A 345-nucleotide genomic window follows, 5' to 3' on the forward strand; every position below is an offset into this window, starting at 1 on the left:
CAGGTGGCACAGCGCCACATCGGAAACGGTTTGCATATGGTAAGCAATGGTAAGTAAGGATTGAATAGAAGAATGTTTTCATGTAAATGGGAGATGTCTTCAAACTGAATAGTGAAAAGGCACAATGAACTACGTGTAGAGCTTCATTACGGTGAAGCAGACGAACTTAGGCATCGACATCGACATCGATTATTTTTGGGCATCCAGACATTCGGTCAAAAGTGAAGAACGTAAACAATCATGGTTGATTGGCGAAGTTTCGCCGTCACTTTTTTGCTACATGCGTGGATAGTCCCCAAATTTGTTTGTAGCCAGCACAAATGTCTCGGAGGATTTGACATTTAT

At 42.0% G+C, this 345-nt stretch overlaps 1 protein-coding gene across 1 annotated transcript in view; it reads left to right on the forward strand.

Moving 5' to 3' along the window:
* Nucleotides 1-204: 204 nt before the first annotated feature.
* Nucleotides 205-345, forward strand: part of LOC140946100 (anthrax toxin receptor 2-like) — a 26,688-nt gene continuing 26,547 nt past the window's right edge. Inside the window, exon 1 of the mRNA XM_073395175.1 lies at nucleotides 205-345. This exon is cut by the window's right edge and continues 14 nt beyond it. Within this exon, the coding sequence (XP_073251276.1) occupies nucleotides 241-345 (105 nt within the window). The 5' untranslated portion in view covers nucleotides 205-240.

Source organism: Porites lutea, chromosome 8 (assembly GCF_958299795.1).
Source record: "Porites lutea chromosome 8, jaPorLute2.1, whole genome shotgun sequence".
Lineage (NCBI taxonomy): Eukaryota > Metazoa > Cnidaria > Anthozoa > Scleractinia > Poritidae > Porites > Porites lutea.